Source organism: Nematostella vectensis, chromosome 12, assembly GCF_932526225.1.
Source record: "Nematostella vectensis chromosome 12, jaNemVect1.1, whole genome shotgun sequence".
NCBI classification, from domain to species: domain Eukaryota; kingdom Metazoa; phylum Cnidaria; class Anthozoa; order Actiniaria; family Edwardsiidae; genus Nematostella; species Nematostella vectensis.
Genome location: NC_064045.1, coordinates 2309396 through 2326239, shown reverse-complemented (window position 1 = coordinate 2326239; position 16844 = coordinate 2309396). Strand labels below are relative to the sequence as shown.

At 44.4% G+C, this 16844-nt stretch overlaps 19 protein-coding genes across 24 annotated transcripts; 9 read left to right on the top strand and 10 right to left on the bottom strand.

Annotated features, from left to right (window-relative positions):
• Nucleotides 1-305: 305 nt before the first annotated feature.
• LOC125557199 (late histone H2B.L4-like) lies at nucleotides 306-724 on the bottom strand. Its single transcript, XM_048719556.1, has one exon. The coding sequence runs from the start codon at nucleotides 722-724 to the stop codon at nucleotides 356-358; it is 369 nt and encodes a 122-aa protein (XP_048575513.1). The 3' UTR covers nucleotides 306-355.
• On the bottom strand, nucleotides 615-2643 carry LOC125557154 (histone H3). Of its 2 annotated transcripts, none has more exons than XM_048719509.1 (2): nucleotides 2092-2643; nucleotides 615-857 (listed from the first exon to the last, which is right to left on the bottom strand). In XM_048719509.1, exon 1 carries the CDS (start codon nucleotides 2545-2547, stop codon nucleotides 2137-2139), a length of 411 nt encoding a protein of 136 aa, XP_048575466.1. In that variant the 5' UTR covers nucleotides 2548-2643; the 3' UTR covers nucleotides 615-857; nucleotides 2092-2136. The 2 variants fall into 2 exon arrangements, with proteins under 2 accessions (XP_048575466.1, XP_048575465.1); XM_048719508.1 differs by lacking the exon at nucleotides 615-857 and adding an exon at nucleotides 1692-1904 and having other exon boundaries at nucleotides 2148-2643.
• LOC125557175 (histone H2A-like) lies at nucleotides 986-1514 on the top strand. Its single transcript, XM_048719537.1, has one exon. The coding sequence runs from the start codon at nucleotides 1086-1088 to the stop codon at nucleotides 1461-1463; it is 378 nt and encodes a 125-aa protein (XP_048575494.1). The 5' UTR covers nucleotides 986-1085; the 3' UTR covers nucleotides 1464-1514.
• A 133-nt stretch (nucleotides 2644-2776) lies between the features above and the next one.
• LOC125557220 (histone H4) lies at nucleotides 2777-3242 on the top strand. Its single transcript, XM_048719573.1, has one exon. It carries the CDS (start codon nucleotides 2873-2875, stop codon nucleotides 3182-3184), a length of 312 nt encoding a protein of 103 aa, XP_048575530.1. The 5' UTR covers nucleotides 2777-2872; the 3' UTR covers nucleotides 3185-3242.
• A 491-nt stretch (nucleotides 3243-3733) lies between these two features.
• On the bottom strand, nucleotides 3734-4272 carry LOC125557198 (late histone H2B.L4-like). Its single transcript, XM_048719555.1, has one exon. The coding sequence runs from the start codon at nucleotides 4270-4272 to the stop codon at nucleotides 3904-3906; it is 369 nt and encodes a 122-aa protein (XP_048575512.1). The 3' UTR covers nucleotides 3734-3903.
• Nucleotides 4163-6191, bottom strand: LOC125557153 (histone H3). 2 transcript variants are annotated; one of them, XM_048719507.1, is made up of 2 exons: nucleotides 5640-6191; nucleotides 4163-4405 (listed from the first exon to the last, which is right to left on the bottom strand). In XM_048719507.1, exon 1 carries the CDS (start codon nucleotides 6093-6095, stop codon nucleotides 5685-5687), a length of 411 nt encoding a protein of 136 aa, XP_048575464.1. In that variant the 5' UTR covers nucleotides 6096-6191; the 3' UTR covers nucleotides 4163-4405; nucleotides 5640-5684. The 2 variants fall into 2 exon arrangements, with proteins under 2 accessions (XP_048575464.1, XP_048575463.1); XM_048719506.1 differs by lacking the exon at nucleotides 4163-4405 and adding an exon at nucleotides 5240-5452 and having other exon boundaries at nucleotides 5696-6191.
• LOC125557174 (histone H2A-like) lies at nucleotides 4534-5062 on the top strand. The gene has a single exon (XM_048719536.1). It carries the CDS (start codon nucleotides 4634-4636, stop codon nucleotides 5009-5011), a length of 378 nt encoding a protein of 125 aa, XP_048575493.1. The 5' UTR covers nucleotides 4534-4633; the 3' UTR covers nucleotides 5012-5062.
• Nucleotides 6192-6324: 133 nt separating the features above from the next.
• Nucleotides 6325-6793, top strand: LOC125557222 (histone H4). Its single transcript, XM_048719575.1, has one exon. It carries the CDS (start codon nucleotides 6424-6426, stop codon nucleotides 6733-6735), a length of 312 nt encoding a protein of 103 aa, XP_048575532.1. The 5' UTR covers nucleotides 6325-6423; the 3' UTR covers nucleotides 6736-6793.
• A 611-nt stretch (nucleotides 6794-7404) lies between these two features.
• LOC125557197 (late histone H2B.L4-like) lies at nucleotides 7405-7823 on the bottom strand. Its single transcript, XM_048719554.1, has one exon. The coding sequence runs from the start codon at nucleotides 7821-7823 to the stop codon at nucleotides 7455-7457; it is 369 nt and encodes a 122-aa protein (XP_048575511.1). The 3' UTR covers nucleotides 7405-7454.
• On the bottom strand, nucleotides 7714-9742 carry LOC125557149 (histone H3). 2 transcript variants are annotated; one of them, XM_048719502.1, is made up of 2 exons: nucleotides 9191-9742; nucleotides 7714-7956 (listed from the first exon to the last, which is right to left on the bottom strand). In XM_048719502.1, the coding sequence occupies exon 1, from the start codon at nucleotides 9644-9646 to the stop codon at nucleotides 9236-9238; it is 411 nt and encodes a 136-aa protein (XP_048575459.1). In that variant the 5' UTR covers nucleotides 9647-9742; the 3' UTR covers nucleotides 7714-7956; nucleotides 9191-9235. The 2 variants fall into 2 exon arrangements, with proteins under 2 accessions (XP_048575459.1, XP_048575458.1); XM_048719501.1 differs by lacking the exon at nucleotides 7714-7956 and adding an exon at nucleotides 8791-9003 and having other exon boundaries at nucleotides 9247-9742.
• Nucleotides 8085-8613, top strand: LOC125557173 (histone H2A-like). The gene has a single exon (XM_048719535.1). The coding sequence runs from the start codon at nucleotides 8185-8187 to the stop codon at nucleotides 8560-8562; it is 378 nt and encodes a 125-aa protein (XP_048575492.1). The 5' UTR covers nucleotides 8085-8184; the 3' UTR covers nucleotides 8563-8613.
• Nucleotides 9743-9867: 125 nt separating the features above from the next.
• Nucleotides 9868-10342, top strand: LOC5497158 (histone H4). Its single transcript, XM_001618979.3, has one exon. It carries the CDS (start codon nucleotides 9973-9975, stop codon nucleotides 10282-10284), a length of 312 nt encoding a protein of 103 aa, XP_001619029.1. The 5' UTR covers nucleotides 9868-9972; the 3' UTR covers nucleotides 10285-10342.
• Nucleotides 10343-10833: 491 nt separating this feature from the next.
• Nucleotides 10834-11372, bottom strand: LOC5497156 (late histone H2B.L4). Its single transcript, XM_001618981.3, has one exon. The coding sequence runs from the start codon at nucleotides 11370-11372 to the stop codon at nucleotides 11004-11006; it is 369 nt and encodes a 122-aa protein (XP_001619031.1). The 3' UTR covers nucleotides 10834-11003.
• Nucleotides 11263-13303, bottom strand: LOC125557160 (histone H3). Of its 2 annotated transcripts, none has more exons than XM_048719517.1 (2): nucleotides 12740-13302; nucleotides 11263-11505 (listed from the first exon to the last, which is right to left on the bottom strand). In XM_048719517.1, the coding sequence occupies exon 1, from the start codon at nucleotides 13193-13195 to the stop codon at nucleotides 12785-12787; it is 411 nt and encodes a 136-aa protein (XP_048575474.1). In that variant the 5' UTR covers nucleotides 13196-13302; the 3' UTR covers nucleotides 11263-11505; nucleotides 12740-12784. The 2 variants fall into 2 exon arrangements, with proteins under 2 accessions (XP_048575474.1, XP_048575473.1); XM_048719516.1 differs by lacking the exon at nucleotides 11263-11505 and adding an exon at nucleotides 12340-12552 and having other exon boundaries at nucleotides 12796-13303.
• LOC125557172 (histone H2A-like) lies at nucleotides 11634-12162 on the top strand. The gene has a single exon (XM_048719534.1). It carries the CDS (start codon nucleotides 11734-11736, stop codon nucleotides 12109-12111), a length of 378 nt encoding a protein of 125 aa, XP_048575491.1. The 5' UTR covers nucleotides 11634-11733; the 3' UTR covers nucleotides 12112-12162.
• Nucleotides 13304-13338: 35 nt separating the features above from the next.
• Nucleotides 13339-13893, top strand: LOC125557230 (histone H4). Its single transcript, XM_048719582.1, has one exon. The coding sequence runs from the start codon at nucleotides 13524-13526 to the stop codon at nucleotides 13833-13835; it is 312 nt and encodes a 103-aa protein (XP_048575539.1). The 5' UTR covers nucleotides 13339-13523; the 3' UTR covers nucleotides 13836-13893.
• A 491-nt stretch (nucleotides 13894-14384) lies between these two features.
• LOC125557196 (late histone H2B.L4-like) lies at nucleotides 14385-14923 on the bottom strand. The gene has a single exon (XM_048719553.1). It carries the CDS (start codon nucleotides 14921-14923, stop codon nucleotides 14555-14557), a length of 369 nt encoding a protein of 122 aa, XP_048575510.1. The 3' UTR covers nucleotides 14385-14554.
• Nucleotides 14814-16834, bottom strand: LOC125557152 (histone H3). 2 transcript variants are annotated; one of them, XM_048719505.1, is made up of 2 exons: nucleotides 16283-16834; nucleotides 14814-15056 (listed from the first exon to the last, which is right to left on the bottom strand). In XM_048719505.1, exon 1 carries the CDS (start codon nucleotides 16736-16738, stop codon nucleotides 16328-16330), a length of 411 nt encoding a protein of 136 aa, XP_048575462.1. In that variant the 5' UTR covers nucleotides 16739-16834; the 3' UTR covers nucleotides 14814-15056; nucleotides 16283-16327. The 2 variants fall into 2 exon arrangements, with proteins under 2 accessions (XP_048575462.1, XP_048575461.1); XM_048719504.1 differs by lacking the exon at nucleotides 14814-15056 and adding an exon at nucleotides 15891-16103 and having other exon boundaries at nucleotides 16339-16834.
• LOC125557171 (histone H2A-like) lies at nucleotides 15185-15713 on the top strand. The gene has a single exon (XM_048719533.1). The coding sequence runs from the start codon at nucleotides 15285-15287 to the stop codon at nucleotides 15660-15662; it is 378 nt and encodes a 125-aa protein (XP_048575490.1). The 5' UTR covers nucleotides 15185-15284; the 3' UTR covers nucleotides 15663-15713.
• Nucleotides 16835-16844: the final 10 nt, after the last annotated feature.

Genomic DNA, 16844 nt, shown 5'->3' with positions numbered 1-16844 from the left:
CTAGACATCATCATCAATATAGAGTCTAGTGGCGGTTGCATTTCTTGTTTATGCTTGACAATAACGATGCTATTCCTTAAGCGACTTTTATATTTTTTTTTCTATCGACGAATCAAAAATCTGCTTTTCGGTGTTTTGCGTATGCGCGTACTCTTTCGGTTGAGGTTGTTATTGTTTTTTTTTTATAGGGAGAGGTGCATATTGACTCTAGATATGTAGTGTATATGTTTTTGTGTTGTTTGTTATGGGAGAGGCAGGGGATATTCGTTTTGTTATAGTCAGATTGCATGTGACTTGAACTTTTCTCTATGTGGTGGCTCCTAAAAGAGCCGTTTTATTGCTATAGAGCAATGAATCACTTGCTGCTGGTGTACTTAGTAACGGCTTTGGTCCCCTCGCTGACGGCGTGTTTGGCAAGCTCCCCTGGTAGTAGTAGGCGAATTGCAGTCTGAATCTCTCGCGAGCTGATTGTGGACTTCTTGTTGTAGTGCGCTAGTCGAGACGACTCTGCAGCGATGCGTTCGAATATATCGTTCACGAACGAATTCATGATGCCCATTGCTTTGCTGGAGATTCCTGTGTCGGGATGAACTTGCTTCAGAACTTTGTAAATGTAGATGGCGTAGCTCTCCTTGCGACGACCTTTGCGCTTCTTTTTGTCACCAGCTACGACGTTTTTCTTGCCTTTAGATGCTTCGGGTTTCTTACCAGATTTAGGAGGCATGATGTTTGTTAACAGGCCCGAGTGCTCAAATGAAACTTAATTTTCTGATTCTCAGAAAGAAATTGTAAATACTCGAGATGCGAGTACGCTTTTATTTACAACTCTATTGTTACTGACCGGATCGGAATGGAAGCCATCCCATTGGCTGTTTTTCGCTAATATGCAGATGCGGCTTGTCACCGCCCCGCGCACCGGCAAACGCGCTGTACACACAACAAAAGATCTATTGTTTACGCAATTTTACGTTTCGATCCGGCATGCAGAATAAATAGAAAGGCAAAGTCAGTACAGCTAAGTGATCTCATCACAACATTCAGACGTTAAATCAACTCAACCACTGTTTAGTTATATATAAATCGTCATGTCTGGCCGAGGCAAAGGTAAAGCTAAGGGCACCAAGTCCAAGACTCGCTCATCCCGTGCCGGACTTCAGTTCCCCGTCGGCCGTATCCATCGTCACCTCCGTAAGGGCAACTACGCTGAGAGAGTAGGCGCCGGTGCACCTGTATACCTTGCTGCAGTCCTAGAGTATCTGAGTGCTGAGATATTGGAGCTTGCCGGTAACGCTGCTCGTGACAACAAGAAAACGAGGATAATCCCGCGTCACCTACAGCTTGCCGTAAGAAACGACGAGGAGCTGAATAGGTTATTGCATGGTGTTACCATTGCGCAGGGCGGGGTCCTACCAAACATCCAAGCATCTCTTCTCCCGAAGAAGACCGAGAAAAAGAGCAAGTGAGCAGTCAGGACTCGGCTGCTGAAAAACAAACGGTTCTTTTAGGAACCACCACATCGCACAAAAGTTCAAAGACCACATCATCACTCAAAATACTTTTTTTTATCGCAAAATACCCCATGTATTTTTATTCGATACCCTTATTCTAGAAGATGCCCTTAAACCACATAAACAGCACGTATTCGGTGACAAAACTTTAAGCGGCACGGGCGGTTACTTTGGCGGTGTTACTTAGAAAACGGCGAGCTACGCACCGAGCGATTATTCTCTACTAGCGCGCGCACGCACACACACCTAAACAAAATCTTACTCTCTTATGGTGACCATAAAAATAAGCGCACAAACTTTGAAATTCTCTAAATGTGAGTCAATCCCGTACGAATGATACGAAGAGTTTAAAACAAATTATGAGAAGTCATACCACTCGCGAATTAGGCTTGTTTTGTAAACAAGCGCCAACTCTAAGGAGGCGTCAATAAAATGCATGAGTAAAATTATGTAAAATGTCAGAGGAACGGCCGAGTTCCATATATGCTAGGAATGTGCCATAGAAATGCCACCTAAACACGGGAAAGGGAATTGTCGTTTGAGACAATGAGATGCAGACTGATATTGGACTTTTGATCATGTGGTGGCTCTTAAAAGAGCCGTTTGTAATTTATGAGCTTGGGTGTGTCTAAGCCCGTTCTCCTCGGATTCTGCGGGCGAGCTGTATATCTTTCGGCATGATCGTTACTCGTTTTGCGTGAATAGCGCAGAGATTGGTGTCTTCAAATAAACCAACAAGGTAGGCCTCACTAGCTTCTTGTAGAGCCATAACGGCCGAGCTCTGGAATCTCAGATCGGTCTTGAAATCTTGTGCGATTTCTCGAACTAGACGCTGGAAAGGAAGCTTTCTGATCAACAGCTCGGTAGATTTCTGGTATCGGCGGATCTCACGGAGAGCGACTGTGCCAGGTCTGTAACGGTGAGGTTTCTTCACTCCTCCAGTAGCTGGCGCGCTTTTACGAGCTGCCTTGGTCGCAAGCTGCTTTCTTGGAGCCTTGCCTCCAGTTGATTTTCGAGCCGTTTGCTTAGTGCGAGCCATTTTTTGTTACAATATGTTACAAGGTGTTACAATGGAGCAATCGTTAGATGGAAACCGTGTCGCTTTCTAGAGCTATTTATACCGAGCGCGGGGCTGAGGCGGATCGAAAACACGGAATGCATATTTCATGACCTAAAAACTAACGATTGGTTGAGTTGTCTAGCCTTTTGTCTCATAGCTTAAGATTTCGGCACCGTACGTTTCCTTAGAGGTCGGCTGATTGCTATTATAAACTATTGCAACAAAGTAGGGAATCACATCATTTGCTCATTCAAGCACAAGTGAACATTTCTCACTCATTCATCAAACAGCAGAAAAAAAAAACATGTCTGGTCGTGGTAAAGGCGGTAAAGGTCTTGGCAAGGGTGGAGCAAAGAGACATCGAAAGATCCTGCGTGATAATATCCAGGGTATAACCAAACCTGCAATTCGCCGACTTGCTCGTCGTGGCGGTGTGAAGCGTATCTCCGGTCTTATCTATGAGGAGACCCGTGGTGTCCTCAAGGTTTTCCTTGAAAATGTCATCCGAGATGCTGTAACTTACACAGAGCATGCCAAAAGAAAGACCGTCACAGCGATGGACGTCGTGTACGCCCTGAAGCGCCAAGGGCGCACTCTGTACGGCTTCGGTGGCTAAGCGACTTCTCTTCCAAGAGTTCAAAACAAAACACAAACGGTTCTTTTAGGAACCACCACATATGACAAGAGTCATGTCCCAATGCATCGATAATATCTCGTTATAAGAGAAACACTAGAAACGCTAAACTAAACAATCACTCGCGCACCAAACATACAACCACGCACAACTAACCAATACTTACATACCAACAAATAGGTAAAGAAACAAGCTAACAATAGGAGGCCTTTCGCAACAAATTTGTAGTTAAATGATTCTGCACAAACTCGCGTTAAGATAAAACTGTGTTTATATCGAATCTAAACATTATCATCTAATATAGAGTCTTAACTCGCGTAAAGATATAACCGTGTTTATTTCGAAGCTAGACATCATCATCAATATAGAGTCTAGTGGCGGTTGCATTTCTTGTTTATGCTTGACAATAACGATGCTATTCCTTAAGCGACTTTTATATTTTTTTTTCTATCGACGAATCAAAAATCTGCTTTTCGGTGTTTTGCGTATGCGCGTACTCTTTCGGTTGAGGTTGTTATTGTTTTTTTTTTATAGGGAGAGGTGCATGTTGACTCTAGATATGTAGTGTATATGTTTTTGTGTTGTTTGTTATGGGAGAGGCAGGGGATATTCGTTTTGTTATAGTCAGATTGCATGTGACTTGAACTTTTCTCTATGTGGTGGCTCCTAAAAGAGCCGTTTTATTGCTATAGAGCAATGAATCACTTGCTGCTGGTGTACTTAGTAACGGCTTTGGTCCCCTCGCTGACGGCGTGTTTGGCAAGCTCCCCTGGTAGTAGTAGGCGAATTGCAGTCTGAATCTCTCGCGAGCTGATTGTGGACTTCTTGTTGTAGTGCGCTAGTCGAGACGACTCTGCAGCGATGCGTTCGAATATATCGTTCACGAACGAATTCATGATGCCCATTGCTTTGCTGGAGATTCCTGTGTCGGGATGAACTTGCTTCAGAACTTTGTAAATGTAGATGGCGTAGCTCTCCTTGCGACGACCTTTGCGCTTCTTTTTGTCACCAGCTACGACGTTTTTCTTGCCTTTAGATGCTTCGGGTTTCTTACCAGATTTAGGAGGCATGATGTTTGTTAACAGGCCCGAGTGCTCAAATGAAACTTAATTTTCTGATTCTCAGAAAGAAATTGTAAATACTCGAGATGCGAGTACGCTTTTATTTACAACTCTATTGTTACTGACCGGATCGGAATGGAAGCCATCCCATTGGCTGTTTTTCGCTAATATGCAGATGCGGCTTGTCACCGCCCCGCGCACCGGCAAACGCGCTGTACACACAACAAAAGATCTATTGTTTACGCAATTTTACGTTTCGATCCGGCATGCAGAATAAATAGAAAGGCAAAGTCAGTACAGCTAAGTGATCTCATCACAACATTCAGACGTTAAATCAACTCAACCACTGTTTAGTTATATATAAATCGTCATGTCTGGCCGAGGCAAAGGTAAAGCTAAGGGCACCAAGTCCAAGACTCGCTCATCCCGTGCCGGACTTCAGTTCCCCGTCGGCCGTATCCATCGTCACCTCCGTAAGGGCAACTACGCTGAGAGAGTAGGCGCCGGTGCACCTGTATACCTTGCTGCAGTCCTAGAGTATCTGAGTGCTGAGATATTGGAGCTTGCCGGTAACGCTGCTCGTGACAACAAGAAAACGAGGATAATCCCGCGTCACCTACAGCTTGCCGTAAGAAACGACGAGGAGCTGAATAGGTTATTGCATGGTGTTACCATTGCGCAGGGCGGGGTCCTACCAAACATCCAAGCATCTCTTCTCCCGAAGAAGACCGAGAAAAAGAGCAAGTGAGCAGTCAGGACTCGGCTGCTGAAAAACAAACGGTTCTTTTAGGAACCACCACATCGCACAAAAGTTCAAAGACCACATCATCACTCAAAATACTTTTTTTTATCGCAAAATACCCCATGTATTTTTATTCGATACCCTTATTCTAGAAGATGCCCTTAAACCACATAAACAGCACGTATTCGGTGACAAAACTTTAAGCGGCACGGGCGGTTACTTTGGCGGTGTTACTTAGAAAACGGCGAGCTACGCACCGAGCGATTATTCTCTACTAGCGCGCGCACGCACACACACCTAAACAAAATCTTACTCTCTTATGGTGACCATAAAAATAAGCGCACAAACTTTGAAATTCTCTAAATGTGAGTCAATCCCGTACGAATGATACGAAGAGTTTAAAACAAATTATGAGAAGTCATACCACTCGCGAATTAGGCTTGTTTTGTAAACAAGCGCCAACTCTAAGGAGGCGTCAATAAAATGCATGAGTAAAATTATGTAAAATGTCAGAGGAACGGCCGAGTTCCATATATGCTAGGAATGTGCCATAGAAATGCCACCTAAACACGGGAAAGGGAATTGTCGTTTGAGACAATGAGATGCAGACTGATATTGGACTTTTGATCATGTGGTGGCTCTTAAAAGAGCCGTTTGTAATTTATGAGCTTGGGTGTGTCTAAGCCCGTTCTCCTCGGATTCTGCGGGCGAGCTGTATATCTTTCGGCATGATCGTTACTCGTTTTGCGTGAATAGCGCAGAGATTGGTGTCTTCAAATAAACCAACAAGGTAGGCCTCACTAGCTTCTTGTAGAGCCATAACGGCCGAGCTCTGGAATCTCAGATCGGTCTTGAAATCTTGTGCGATTTCTCGAACTAGACGCTGGAAAGGAAGCTTTCTGATCAACAGCTCGGTAGATTTCTGGTATCGGCGGATCTCACGGAGAGCGACTGTGCCAGGTCTGTAACGGTGAGGTTTCTTCACTCCTCCAGTAGCTGGCGCGCTTTTACGAGCTGCCTTGGTCGCAAGCTGCTTTCTTGGAGCCTTGCCTCCAGTTGATTTTCGAGCCGTTTGCTTAGTGCGAGCCATTTTTTGTTACAATATGTTACAAGGTGTTACAATGGAGCAATCGTTAGATGGAAACCGTGTCGCTTTCTAGAGCTATTTATACCGAGCGCGGGGCTGAGGCGGATCGAAAACACGGAATGCATATTTCATGACCTAAAAACTAACGATTGGTTGAGTTGTCTAGCCTTTTGTCTCATAGCTTAAGATTTCGGCACCGTACGTTTCCTTAGAGGTCGGCTGATTGCTATTATAAACTATTGCAACAAAGTAGGGAATCACATCATTTGCTCATTCAAGCACAAGTGAACATTTCTCACTCATTCATCAAACAGCAGAAAAAAAAAAAAACATGTCTGGTCGTGGTAAAGGCGGTAAAGGTCTTGGCAAGGGTGGAGCAAAGAGACATCGAAAGATCCTGCGTGATAATATCCAGGGTATAACCAAACCTGCAATTCGCCGACTTGCTCGTCGTGGCGGTGTGAAGCGTATCTCCGGTCTTATCTATGAGGAGACCCGTGGTGTCCTCAAGGTTTTCCTTGAAAATGTCATCCGAGATGCTGTAACTTACACAGAGCATGCCAAAAGAAAGACCGTCACAGCGATGGACGTCGTGTACGCCCTGAAGCGCCAAGGGCGCACTCTGTACGGCTTCGGTGGCTAAGCGACTTCTCTTCCAAGAGTTCAAAACAAAACACAAACGGTTCTTTTAGGAACCACCACATATGACAAGAGTCATGTCCCAATGCATCGATAATATCTCGTTATAAGAGAAACACTAGAAACGCTAAACTAAACAATCACTCGCGCACCAAACATACAACCACGCACAACTAACCAATACTTACATACCAACAAATAGGTAAAGAAACAAGCTAACAATAGGAGGCCTTTCGCAACAAATTTGTAGTTAAATGATTCTGCACAAACTCGCGTTAAGATAAAACTGTGTTTATATCGAATCTAAACATTATCATCTAATATAGAGTCTTAACTCGCGTAAAGATATAACCGTGTTTATTTCGAAGCTAGACATCATCATCAATATAGAGTCTAGTGGCGGTTGCATTTCTTGTTTATGCTTGACAATAACGATGCTATTCCTTAAGCGACTTTTATATTTTTTTTTCTATCGACGAATCAAAAATCTGCTTTTCGGTGTTTTGCGTATGCGCGTACTCTTTCGGTTGAGGTTGTTATTGTTTTTTTTTTATAGGGAGAGGTGCATATTGACTCTAGATATGTAGTGTATATGTTTTTGTGTTGTTTGTTATGGGAGAGGCAGGGGATATTCGTTTTGTTATAGTCAGATTGCATGTGACTTGAACTTTTCTCTATGTGGTGGCTCCTAAAAGAGCCGTTTTATTGCTATAGAGCAATGAATCACTTGCTGCTGGTGTACTTAGTAACGGCTTTGGTCCCCTCGCTGACGGCGTGTTTGGCAAGCTCCCCTGGTAGTAGTAGGCGAATTGCAGTCTGAATCTCTCGCGAGCTGATTGTGGACTTCTTGTTGTAGTGCGCTAGTCGAGACGACTCTGCAGCGATGCGTTCGAATATATCGTTCACGAACGAATTCATGATGCCCATTGCTTTGCTGGAGATTCCTGTGTCGGGATGAACTTGCTTCAGAACTTTGTAAATGTAGATGGCGTAGCTCTCCTTGCGACGACCTTTGCGCTTCTTTTTGTCACCAGCTACGACGTTTTTCTTGCCTTTAGATGCTTCGGGTTTCTTACCAGATTTAGGAGGCATGATGTTTGTTAACAGGCCCGAGTGCTCAAATGAAACTTAATTTTCTGATTCTCAGAAAGAAATTGTAAATACTCGAGATGCGAGTACGCTTTTATTTACAACTCTATTGTTACTGACCGGATCGGAATGGAAGCCATCCCATTGGCTGTTTTTCGCTAATATGCAGATGCGGCTTGTCACCGCCCCGCGCACCGGCAAACGCGCTGTACACACAACAAAAGATCTATTGTTTACGCAATTTTACGTTTCGATCCGGCATGCAGAATAAATAGAAAGGCAAAGTCAGTACAGCTAAGTGATCTCATCACAACATTCAGACGTTAAATCAACTCAACCACTGTTTAGTTATATATAAATCGTCATGTCTGGCCGAGGCAAAGGTAAAGCTAAGGGCACCAAGTCCAAGACTCGCTCATCCCGTGCCGGACTTCAGTTCCCCGTCGGCCGTATCCATCGTCACCTCCGTAAGGGCAACTACGCTGAGAGAGTAGGCGCCGGTGCACCTGTATACCTTGCTGCAGTCCTAGAGTATCTGAGTGCTGAGATATTGGAGCTTGCCGGTAACGCTGCTCGTGACAACAAGAAAACGAGGATAATCCCGCGTCACCTACAGCTTGCCGTAAGAAACGACGAGGAGCTGAATAGGTTATTGCATGGTGTTACCATTGCGCAGGGCGGGGTCCTACCAAACATCCAAGCATCTCTTCTCCCGAAGAAGACCGAGAAAAAGAGCAAGTGAGCAGTCAGGACTCGGCTGCTGAAAAACAAACGGTTCTTTTAGGAACCACCACATCGCACAAAAGTTCAAAGACCACATCATCACTCAAAATACTTTTTTTTATCGCAAAATACCCCATGTATTTTTATTCGATACCCTTATTCTAGAAGATGCCCTTAAACCACATAAACAGCACGTATTCGGTGACAAAACTTTAAGCGGCACGGGCGGTTACTTTGGCGGTGTTACTTAGAAAACGGCGAGCTACGCACCGAGCGATTATTCTCTACTAGCGCGCGCACGCACACACACCTAAACAAAATCTTACTCTCTTATGGTGACCATAAAAATAAGCGCACAAACTTTGAAATTCTCTAAATGTGAGTCAATCCCGTACGAATGATACGAAGAGTTTAAAACAAATTATGAGAAGTCATACCACTCGCGAATTAGGCTTGTTTTGTAAACAAGCGCCAACTCTAAGGAGGCGTCAATAAAATGCATGAGTAAAATTATGTAAAATGTCAGAGGAACGGCCGAGTTCCATATATGCTAGGAATGTGCCATAGAAATGCCACCTAAACACGGGAAAGGGAATTGTCGTTTGAGACAATGAGATGCAGACTGATATTGGACTTTTGATCATGTGGTGGCTCTTAAAAGAGCCGTTTGTAATTTATGAGCTTGGGTGTGTCTAAGCCCGTTCTCCTCGGATTCTGCGGGCGAGCTGTATATCTTTCGGCATGATCGTTACTCGTTTTGCGTGAATAGCGCAGAGATTGGTGTCTTCAAATAAACCAACAAGGTAGGCCTCACTAGCTTCTTGTAGAGCCATAACGGCCGAGCTCTGGAATCTCAGATCGGTCTTGAAATCTTGTGCGATTTCTCGAACTAGACGCTGGAAAGGAAGCTTTCTGATCAACAGCTCGGTAGATTTCTGGTATCGGCGGATCTCACGGAGAGCGACTGTGCCAGGTCTGTAACGGTGAGGTTTCTTCACTCCTCCAGTAGCTGGCGCGCTTTTACGAGCTGCCTTGGTCGCAAGCTGCTTTCTTGGAGCCTTGCCTCCAGTTGATTTTCGAGCCGTTTGCTTAGTGCGAGCCATTTTTTGTTACAATATGTTACAAGGTGTTACAATGGAGCAATCGTTAGATGGAAACCGTGTCGCTTTCTAGAGCTATTTATACCGAGCGCGGGGCTGAGGCGGATCGAAAACACGGAATGCATATTTCATGACCTAAAAACTAACGATTGGTTGAGTTGTCTAGCCTTTTGTCTCATAGCTTAAGATTTCGGCACCGTACGTTTCCTTAGAGGTCGGCTGATTGCTATTATAAACTATTGCAACAAAGTAGGGAATCACATCATTTGCTCATTCAAGCACAAGTGAACATTTCTCACTCATTCATCAAACAGCAGAAAAAAAAAAACATGTCTGGTCGTGGTAAAGGCGGTAAAGGTCTTGGCAAGGGTGGAGCAAAGAGACATCGAAAGATCCTGCGTGATAATATCCAGGGTATAACCAAACCTGCAATTCGCCGACTTGCTCGTCGTGGCGGTGTGAAGCGTATCTCCGGTCTTATCTATGAGGAGACCCGTGGTGTCCTCAAGGTTTTCCTTGAAAATGTCATCCGAGATGCTGTAACTTACACAGAGCATGCCAAAAGAAAGACCGTCACAGCGATGGACGTCGTGTACGCCCTGAAGCGCCAAGGGCGCACTCTGTACGGCTTCGGTGGCTAAGCGACTTCTCTTCCAAGAGTTCAAAACAAAACACAAACGGTTCTTTTAGGAACCACCACATATGACAAGAGTCATGTCCCAATGCATCGATAATATCTCGTTATAAGAGAAACACTAGAAACGCTAAACTAAACAATCACTCGCGCACCAAACATACAACCACGCACAACTAACCAATACTTACATACCAACAAATAGGTAAAGAAACAAGCTAACAATAGGAGGCCTTTCGCAACAAATTTGTAGTTAAATGATTCTGCACAAACTCGCGTTAAGATAAAACTGTGTTTATATCGAATCTAAACATTATCATCTAATATAGAGTCTTAACTCGCGTAAAGATATAACCGTGTTTATTTCGAAGCTAGACATCATCATCAATATAGAGTCTAGTGGCGGTTGCATTTCTTGTTTATGCTTGACAATAACGATGCTATTCCTTAAGCGACTTTTATATTTTTTTTTCTATCGACGAATCAAAAATCTGCTTTTCGGTGTTTTGCGTATGCGCGTACTCTTTCGGTTGAGGTTGTTATTGTTTTTTTTTTATAGGGAGAGGTGCATGTTGACTCTAGATATGTAGTGTATATGTTTTTGTGTTGTTTGTTATGGGAGAGGCAGGGGATATTCGTTTTGTTATAGTCAGATTGCATGTGACTTGAACTTTTCTCTATGTGGTGGCTCCTAAAAGAGCCGTTTTATTGCTATAGAGCAATGAATCACTTGCTGCTGGTGTACTTAGTAACGGCTTTGGTCCCCTCGCTGACGGCGTGTTTGGCAAGCTCCCCTGGTAGTAGTAGGCGAATTGCAGTCTGAATCTCTCGCGAGCTGATTGTGGACTTCTTGTTGTAGTGCGCTAGTCGAGACGACTCTGCAGCGATGCGTTCGAATATATCGTTCACGAACGAATTCATGATGCCCATTGCTTTGCTGGAGATTCCTGTGTCGGGATGAACTTGCTTCAGAACTTTGTAAATGTAGATGGCGTAGCTCTCCTTGCGACGACCTTTGCGCTTCTTTTTGTCACCAGCTACGACGTTTTTCTTGCCTTTAGATGCTTCGGGTTTCTTACCAGATTTAGGAGGCATGATGTTTGTTAACAGGCCCGAGTGCTCAAATGAAACTTAATTTTCTGATTCTCAGAAAGAAATTGTAAATACTCGAGATGCGAGTACGCTTTTATTTACAACTCTATTGTTACTGACCGGATCGGAATGGAAGCCATCCCATTGGCTGTTTTTCGCTAATATGCAGATGCGGCTTGTCACCGCCCCGCGCACCGGCAAACGCGCTGTACACACAACAAAAGATCTATTGTTTACGCAATTTTACGTTTCGATCCGGCATGCAGAATAAATAGAAAGGCAAAGTCAGTACAGCTAAGTGATCTCATCACAACATTCAGACGTTAAATCAACTCAACCACTGTTTAGTTATATATAAATCGTCATGTCTGGCCGAGGCAAAGGTAAAGCTAAGGGCACCAAGTCCAAGACTCGCTCATCCCGTGCCGGACTTCAGTTCCCCGTCGGCCGTATCCATCGTCACCTCCGTAAGGGCAACTACGCTGAGAGAGTAGGCGCCGGTGCACCTGTATACCTTGCTGCAGTCCTAGAGTATCTGAGTGCTGAGATATTGGAGCTTGCCGGTAACGCTGCTCGTGACAACAAGAAAACGAGGATAATCCCGCGTCACCTACAGCTTGCCGTAAGAAACGACGAGGAGCTGAATAGGTTATTGCATGGTGTTACCATTGCGCAGGGCGGGGTCCTACCAAACATCCAAGCATCTCTTCTCCCGAAGAAGACCGAGAAAAAGAGCAAGTGAGCAGTCAGGACTCGGCTGCTGAAAAACAAACGGTTCTTTTAGGAACCACCACATCGCACAAAAGTTCAAAGACCACATCATCACTCAAAATACTTTTTTTTATCGCAAAATACCCCATGTATTTTTATTCGATACCCTTATTCTAGAAGATGCCCTTAAACCACATAAACAGCACGTATTCGGTGACAAAACTTTAAGCGGCACGGGCGGTTACTTTGGCGGTGTTACTTAGAAAACGGCGAGCTACGCACCGAGCGATTATTCTCTACTAGCGCGCGCACGCACACACACCTAAACAAAATCTTACTCTCTTATGGTGACCATAAAAATAAGCGCACAAACTTTGAAATTCTCTAAATGTGAGTCAATCCCGTACGAATGATACGAAGAGTTTAAAACAAATTATGAGAAGTCATACCACTCGCGAATTAGGCTTGTTTTGTAAACAAGCGCCAACTCTAAGGAGGCGTCAATAAAATGCATGAGTAAAATTATGTAAAATGTCAGAGGAACGGCCGAGTTCCATATATGCTAGGAATGTGCCATAGAAATGCCACCTAAACACGGGAAAGGGAATTGTCGTTTGAGACAATGAGATGCAGACTGATATTGGACTTTTGATCATGTGGTGGCTCTTAAAAGAGCCGTTTGTAATTTATGAGCTTGGGTGTGTCTAAGCCCGTTCTCCTCGGATTCTGCGGGCGAGCTGTATATCTTTCGGCATGATCGTTACTCGTTTTGCGTGAATAGCGCAGAGATTGGTGTCTTCAAATAAACCAACAAGGTAGGCCTCACTAGCTTCTTGTAGAGCCATAACGGCCGAGCTCTGGAATCTCAGATCGGTCTTGAAATCTTGTGCGATTTCTCGAACTAGACGCTGGAAAGGAAGCTTTCTGATCAACAGCTCGGTAGATTTCTGGTATCGGCGGATCTCACGGAGAGCGACTGTGCCAGGTCTGTAACGGTGAGGTTTCTTCACTCCTCCAGTAGCTGGCGCGCTTTTACGAGCTGCCTTGGTCGCAAGCTGCTTTCTTGGAGCCTTGCCTCCAGTTGATTTTCGAGCCGTTTGCTTAGTGCGAGCCATTTTTTGTTACAATATGTTACAAGGTGTTACAATGGAGCAATCGTTAGATGGAAACCGTGTCGCTTTCTAGAGCTATTTATACCGAGCGCGGGGCTGAGGCGGATCGGAAACACGGAATGCATATTTCATGACCTAAAAACTAACGATTGGTTGAGTTGTCTAGCCTTTTGTCTCATAGCTTAAGATTTCGGCACCGTACGTTTCCTTAGAGGTCGGCTGATTGCTATTATAAACTATTGCAACAAAGTAGGGAATCACATCATTTGCTCATTCAAGCACAAGTGAACATTTCTCACTCATTCATCAAACAGCAGAAAAAAAAAAAAACATGTCTGGTCGTGGTAAAGGCGGTAAAGGTCTTGGCAAGGGTGGAGCAAAGAGACATCGAAAGATCCTGCGTGATAATATCCAGGGTATAACCAAACCTGCAATTCGCCGACTTGCTCGTCGTGGCGGTGTGAAGCGTATCTCCGGTCTTATCTATGAGGAGACCCGTGGTGTCCTCAAGGTTTTCCTTGAAAATGTCATTCGAGATGCTGTAACTTACACAGAGCATGCCAAAAGAAAGACCGTCACAGCGATGGACGTCGTGTACGCCCTGAAGCGCCAAGGGCGCACTCTGTACGGCTTCGGTGGCTAAGCGACTTCTCTTCCAAGAGTTCAAAACAAAACACAAACGGTTCTTTTAGGAACCACCACATATGACAAGAGTCATGTCCCAATGCATCGATAATATCTCGTTATAAGAGAAACACTAGAAACGCTAAACTAAACAATCACTCGCGCACCAAACATACAACCACGCACAACTAACCAATACTTACATACCAACAAATAGGTAAAGAAACAAGCTAACAATAGGAGGCCTTTCGCAACAAATTTGTAGTTAAATGATTCTGCACAAACTCGCGTTAAGATAAAACTGTGTTTATATCGAATCTAAACATTATCATCTAATATAGAGTCTTAACTCGCGTAAAGATATAACCGTGTTTATTTCGAAGCTAGACATCATCATCAATATAGAGTCTAGTGGCGGTTGCATTTCTTGTTTATGCTTGACAATAACGATGCTATTCCTTAAGCGACTTTTATATTTTTTTTTCTATCGACGAATCAAAAATCTGCTTTTCGGTGTTTTGCGTATGCGCGTACTCTTTCGGTTGAGGTTGTTATTGTTTTTTTTTTATAGGGAGAGGTGCATGTTGACTCTAGATATGTAGTGTATATGTTTTTGTGTTGTTTGTTATGGGAGAGGCAGGGGATATTCGTTTTGTTATAGTCAGATTGCATGTGACTTGAACTTTTCTCTATGTGGTGGCTCCTAAAAGAGCCGTTTTATTGCTATAGAGCAATGAATCACTTGCTGCTGGTGTACTTAGTAACGGCTTTGGTCCCCTCGCTGACGGCGTGTTTGGCAAGCTCCCCTGGTAGTAGTAGGCGAATTGCAGTCTGAATCTCTCGCGAGCTGATTGTGGACTTCTTGTTGTAGTGCGCTAGTCGAGACGACTCTGCAGCGATGCGTTCGAATATATCGTTCACGAACGAATTCATGATGCCCATTGCTTTGCTGGAGATTCCTGTGTCGGGATGAACTTGCTTCAGAACTTTGTAAATGTAGATGGCGTAGCTCTCCTTGCGACGACCTTTGCGCTTCTTTTTGTCACCAGCTACGACGTTTTTCTTGCCTTTAGATGCTTCGGGTTTCTTACCAGATTTAGGAGGCATGATGTTTGTTAACAGGCCCGAGTGCTCAAATGAAACTTAATTTTCTGATTCTCAGAAAGAAATTGTAAATACTCGAGATGCGAGTACGCTTTTATTTACAACTCTATTGTTACTGACCGGATCGGAATGGAAGCCATCCCATTGGCTGTTTTTCGCTAATATGCAGATGCGGCTTGTCACCGCCCCGCGCACCGGCAAACGCGCTGTACACACAACAAAAGATCTATTGTTTACGCAATTTTACGTTTCGATCCGGCATGCAGAATAAATAGAAAGGCAAAGTCAGTACAGCTAAGTGATCTCATCACAACATTCAGACGTTAAATCAACTCAACCACTGTTTAGTTATATATAAATCGTCATGTCTGGCCGAGGCAAAGGTAAAGCTAAGGGCACCAAGTCCAAGACTCGCTCATCCCGTGCCGGACTTCAGTTCCCCGTCGGCCGTATCCATCGTCACCTCCGTAAGGGCAACTACGCTGAGAGAGTAGGCGCCGGTGCACCTGTATACCTTGCTGCAGTCCTAGAGTATCTGAGTGCTGAGATATTGGAGCTTGCCGGTAACGCTGCTCGTGACAACAAGAAAACGAGGATAATCCCGCGTCACCTACAGCTTGCCGTAAGAAACGACGAGGAGCTGAATAGGTTATTGCATGGTGTTACCATTGCGCAGGGCGGGGTCCTACCAAACATCCAAGCATCTCTTCTCCCGAAGAAGACCGAGAAAAAGAGCAAGTGAGCAGTCAGGACTCGGCTGCTGAAAAACAAACGGTTCTTTTAGGAACCACCACATCGCACAAAAGTTCAAAGACCACATCATCACTCAAAATACTTTTTTTTATCGCAAAATACCCCATGTATTTTTATTCGATACCCTTATTCTAGAAGATGCCCTTAAACCACATAAACAGCACGTATTCGGTGACAAAACTTTAAGCGGCACGGGCGGTTACTTTGGCGGTGTTACTTAGAAAACGGCGAGCTACGCACCGAGCGATTATTCTCTACTAGCGCGCGCACGCACACACACCTAAACAAAATCTTACTCTCTTATGGTGACCATAAAAATAAGCGCACAAACTTTGAAATTCTCTAAATGTGAGTCAATCCCGTACGAATGATACGAAGAGTTTAAAACAAATTATGAGAAGTCATACCACTCGCGAATTAGGCTTGTTTTGTAAACAAGCGCCAACTCTAAGGAGGCGTCAATAAAATGCATGAGTAAAATTATGTAAAATGTCAGAGGAACGGCCGAGTTCCATATATGCTAGGAATGTGCCATAGAAATGCCACCTTAACACGGGAAAGGGAATTGTCGTTTGAGATGCAGACTGATATTGGACTTTTGATCATGTGGTGGCTCTTAAAAGAGCCGTTTGTAATTTATGAGCTTGGGTGTGTCTAAGCCCGTTCTCCTCGGATTCTGCGGGCGAGCTGTATATCTTTCGGCATGATCGTTACTCGTTTTGCGTGAATAGCGCAGAGATTGGTGTCTTCAAATAAACCAACAAGGTAGGCCTCACTAGCTTCTTGTAGAGCCATAACGGCCGAGCTCTGGAATCTCAGATCGGTCTTGAAATCTTGTGCGATTTCTCGAACTAGACGCTGGAAAGGAAGCTTTCTGATCAACAGCTCGGTAGATTTCTGGTATCGGCGGATCTCACGGAGAGCGACTGTGCCAGGTCTGTAACGGTGAGGTTTCTTCACTCCTCCAGTAGCTGGCGCGCTTTTACGAGCTGCCTTGGTCGCAAGCTGCTTTCTTGGAGCCTTGCCTCCAGTTGATTTTCGAGCCGTTTGCTTAGTGCGAGCCATTTTTTGTTACAATATGTTACAAGGTGTTACAATGGAGCAATCGTTAGATGGAAACCGTGTCGCTTTCTAGAGCTATTTATACCGAGCGCGGGGCTGAGGCGGATCG